At 62.7% G+C, this 3,838-nt stretch overlaps 2 protein-coding genes across 5 annotated transcripts in view; one reads left to right on the forward strand and one right to left on the reverse strand.

Annotated features, from left to right (window-relative positions):
- The window catches only part of LRRC14 (leucine rich repeat containing 14), a 5,775-nt gene extending 2,300 nt beyond the window's left edge, over positions 1-3,475 (forward strand). The window contains exons 2-5 of one of the 4 annotated variants that reach the window (XM_005865042.2): positions 63-69; positions 1,152-1,505; positions 1,686-2,270; positions 2,357-3,475. In XM_005865042.2, the coding sequence (XP_005865104.1) occupies positions 1,177-1,505; positions 1,686-2,270; positions 2,357-2,924 (1,482 nt within the window). In that variant the 5' untranslated portion in view covers positions 63-69; positions 1,152-1,176 and the 3' untranslated portion in view covers positions 2,925-3,475. Of the gene's footprint in view, positions 1-6; positions 667-1,151; positions 1,506-1,685; positions 2,271-2,356 lie in introns of those variants that run through there. The other 3 variants (XM_005865044.2, XM_005865043.2, XM_014538665.1) reach the window with 3 other exon arrangements.
- An 8-nt stretch (positions 3,476-3,483) lies between these two features.
- Positions 3,484-3,838, reverse strand: part of LRRC24 (leucine rich repeat containing 24) — a 4,708-nt gene continuing 4,353 nt past the window's right edge. The window contains exon 6 of the mRNA XM_014538703.1: positions 3,484-3,585. Within this exon, the coding sequence (XP_014394189.1) occupies positions 3,484-3,585 (102 nt within the window). The remainder of the gene's footprint in view (positions 3,586-3,838) is intronic.

A 3,838-nucleotide genomic window follows, 5' to 3' on the forward strand; every position in this document is an offset into this window, starting at 1 on the left:
GCCGCCGCACAGGCTCCTCCCCCGGTGACCACACGGGCTGCTTGCGTTTCCTCTCGTGACAGGTGCTCGGTGGGTCTGTCCTTTCTCGGCGAGGGATGCATCGTCCTCGCGAGATTTGTCCACGGGCAGAGCGCGGCCGAGGCTGGCGTCAGGGCTTCTCGGGAGCCGCTGTGCTCAGGGCTTAGGTTCTGTGTGAGGTCTGGGGCCAGACGCCCTTCCCCGCCCAGGCTTCCATCACCCAGGCTGCGGCCCTGGCCGGGGAGGCCTCGTCCCTCGTCATCTGTTCTGCTTCCTGGGACCGGGCGGCAGTTCGGGGATGAGGTGCCCTGAGTCAGCCGCAGAGCTGACACAGGTTCCTGCGGCCGGAGGCATCTTCTTGTGCCTCCCGTTAGCTTGAATGCCCCTTTGCAGTGGCCTCTAACTATTTGAGCAGTTTTCTGGCCTGGGGCCTCCTGCATCTATGGATTTGAAACTTGGTTTCTTGACTTGGTTCTTCAGGGAGGAGGGGGATGTTTAGACAGCTGCTAAGGCCCTGTCGGTGAGGGTTGCTTTCCAGGGGTGTCCATGCCTAGCAACCCTGGTGTTTACTGAGGAGCATCTGTGTGTCCAGCTCCTCTCTTCTGCTGCGCAGGGTCCTGGGACAGCCTGCGGTAGCTTCTGAGGAGGGTAGGGAGTGAACTGTGATGCAGCTTCCGGCCCCTCTCCCCAGGATCCCACCCTTCTAGTGCTTGTGGAGGGGGAGGGGCCAGAACCTTATTTTACTTTTGAGAGAGGATCTCTCATAAGCTGCTTTGTAATTTGAGAGGCCTGAAGTAAGGGTGGGGGAGGCCCTGCAGGCAACAGCTGTCAAAAGCGCACCAGGTGGGCGGGTCCTCTCTGGGGCCATGCTATTCCGCGCTGCTTGATGGCTTTGTTTTCCTAAACAGGCCCCCGTGCTTCTGGAGTGTGGGAACTGGGGGTGGCCTCGTCCCCCTTTGCACTCTGCCTAGCCCGTTGCCAGGCACCTAGCACTTACTCTTCAGAGCTGTGGTCCCACTGACCACTGACTGGCAGGCACTGGGCTGGGCTTTCCTGCTACTAGTGTGTGGAGGAGCCTGTGGCAGGTGGTAGCCTGGGGTCTGTCCTCCCCACTGACGGTCTCTTCCCTGCAGGTGGCCTCCTGCCCTGCCCGGCGCCATGCACACGCTTGTGTTCTTGAGCACGCGGCAGGTGCTCCAGTGCCAGCCCGCGGCCTGCCAGGCTCTGCCCCTGCTCCCACGCGAGCTCTTCCCCCTGCTGTTCAAGGTGGCCTTCATGGACAAGAAGACTGTTGTGCTACGCGAACTGGTGCACACATGGCCCTTCCCCCTGCTCAGCTTCCAGCAGCTGCTGCAGGAGTGTGCCCATTGCAGCCGGGCCCTGCTGCAGGAGCGGCCCAGCACAGAGAGCATGCAGGCTGTGATCCTGGGGCTCACAGCCCGGCTCCACACCCCAGAGGCTGAGGCTGGCACACGGTCTTTCTGCAGGTATGGGCTCACCTGAGGGGCCCTCAGGCTTGGGATGTACAGAAAGGGTCCCCAGAGAGGTTTCAGGCTGGTGTTAAGAGCTCAGTGCAGGAATAGGCATGTTGCTTCTGTTCCAAGGTGGCTGGGGTTGGGTGTGGGCTCTCCCTCTTATCACCTTTCTCAGCCCACCTGTGCTCCCAGGAAGCACGCACTGCGGGTGCTGGACATGACGGGCCTCCTGGACGACGGTGTGGAGCAGGACCCTGGCACCATGAGCATGTGGGACTGCACAGCAGCCGTGGCCCGCACATGCATCGCGCAGCAGCAAGGTGGGACTGTGGAGCCTGGGCCGAGCCCTGCTCCCGTGGAGGTGCGTGTGGACCTTCGGGTGAACCGGGCCTCTTACGCGTTCCTGCGGGAGGCCCTCCGTAGCAGCGCAGGCAGCCCGCTGCGGCTCTGCTGCCGGGACCTGCGGGCTGAGGACCTGCCCATGCGAAACACTGTGGCCCTGCTGCAGCTTCTGGATGCAGGCTGCCTGCGCCGTGTGGACCTGCGCTTCAACAACTTGGGCCTGCGTGGCCTGTCTGTCATCATCCCACACGTGGCCCGCTTTCAGCACTTGGCCAGCCTTCGGCTGCACTATGTACACGGGGACTCACGGCAGCCCTCCGTGGATGGCGAGGACAACTTCCGATACTTCCTGGCCCAGATGGGCCGCTTCACCTGTCTGCGGGAGCTCAGCATGGGCTCCTCTCTCCTCTCAGGGCGGCTGGACCAGCTGCTCAGGTGAGTGGGCCCTACTACTGTCTGCCTCTCCCCTCCCCAAGACTGTCCCCTGCCTGCCTGTTCATGACCCCTTGCTTCGCCTGCAGCACCCTGCAGAGCCCCCTGGAGAGCCTGGAGCTGGCCTTCTGTGCTCTGCTGCCGGAGGACCTGCGCTTCCTGGCACGCAGCCCCCATGCCGTCCACCTCAAGAAGTTGGACCTGAGTGGCAACGACCTGTCGGGCAGCCAGCTGGAGCCTTTCCAGGGTCTGCTGCAGGCGGCGGCGGCCACACTGCTGCACCTCGAGCTGACCGAGTGCCAGCTTGCTGATACCCAGCTGCTGGCCATGCTCCCTGTGCTGACCCGCTGCGCCAGCCTCCGCTACCTCGGCCTCTATGGCAACCCACTGTCCATGGCAGGTCTTAAGGAGCTCCTGCGGGACTCGGTGGCACAGGCCGAGCTGCGCACAGTGGTGCACCCCTTCCCTGTGGACTGCTATGAGGGCCTGCCCTGGCCGCCACCTGCCTCTGTTCTGCTGGAGGCCTCCATCAATGAGGAGAAATTTGCCCGTGTGGAGGCTGAGTTGCACCAGCTGCTGCTAGCCTCGGGCCGTGCCCATGTGGTCTGGACCACGGACATCTATGGTCGCCTGGCTGCAGACTACTTCAGTTTGTGATCTCTGGGCTTCTGGGTGAGAAACAGGCTGTCCCAGAGTCCAGGGCTGCTGGAGGCCCCTCCCCCTCCTGGGTAGGCACAGCCTTGGCTGGGACCCTGTTAGAGGCCTGACGCAGAGGCACTGGTGTCTGGGTTTGTGCCCCTCGGGTGCACCTTGAGCCTCCCTGCGCAGTTTTGCCCTGCACTTGCTCCCCTGACTGTTCACCCGTCTGTGGGCCTGAGGTCTGAATTCCAGACCTGCCCAGCCCTGCTTGCTTAGTCTGCACTTGGCTACCCTCTGGTGTCCTCGTCCTCTTCAGAATGCTCCTGGGGTCCCATCTCTGAGCTGAGAGAGGGTGTTCCCTCTGGGCCCTTTTCCAGAGCAGACTGCCCTGTGTTGCAGTTGGGACTTGGCCTGCTTCAAGGAGGTTGGCCCTCTGCGCTGGGGCCTGTCATGATTTCCCTGCCCTGGCACTCAGGAGACTGTCGGCTGGGCTTTGGGGCCAGACCATGTTATTACGGTACAAATGCGCAGTGTGTTTGGAACTTAAATTTGTGGCTGTTTTTTCTGTCCTCATTGGTCAGCGAGTTGCCCCTGGCTCTGCTGCCACACCCAGTATGGCCCCGGTAACACTGTCTTCCAGGCTGCTCTCCCTCCCCTGGTCCCTCGCAGGTCCGTGCATCTTCACAGCACGAGAGGAGAACCTCAGTGGGGGTGTTAGGAGCCTCCCTGGCCATCCAACGTTTGCACCCCAGGACTTGTGTCTGCAAAGCTACGGCGCTCCGGGTGCCTGCACCCCCCTCGCCGCCCCCAGACCTCACACACAGCTCGGTTCAGACCGTGCAGCTTCCACCCTTTACTGATCACGCCGGAGCATGCGCGAGTGGAGTCCGCCGACTGGCCAATCCGCCGGGCCTGCGTCATCAGCGCGCGTC

Source organism: Myotis brandtii, unplaced genomic scaffold, assembly GCF_000412655.1.
Source record: "Myotis brandtii unplaced genomic scaffold, ASM41265v1 scaffold1956, whole genome shotgun sequence".
In the NCBI taxonomy this organism is placed as follows: domain Eukaryota; kingdom Metazoa; phylum Chordata; class Mammalia; order Chiroptera; family Vespertilionidae; genus Myotis; species Myotis brandtii.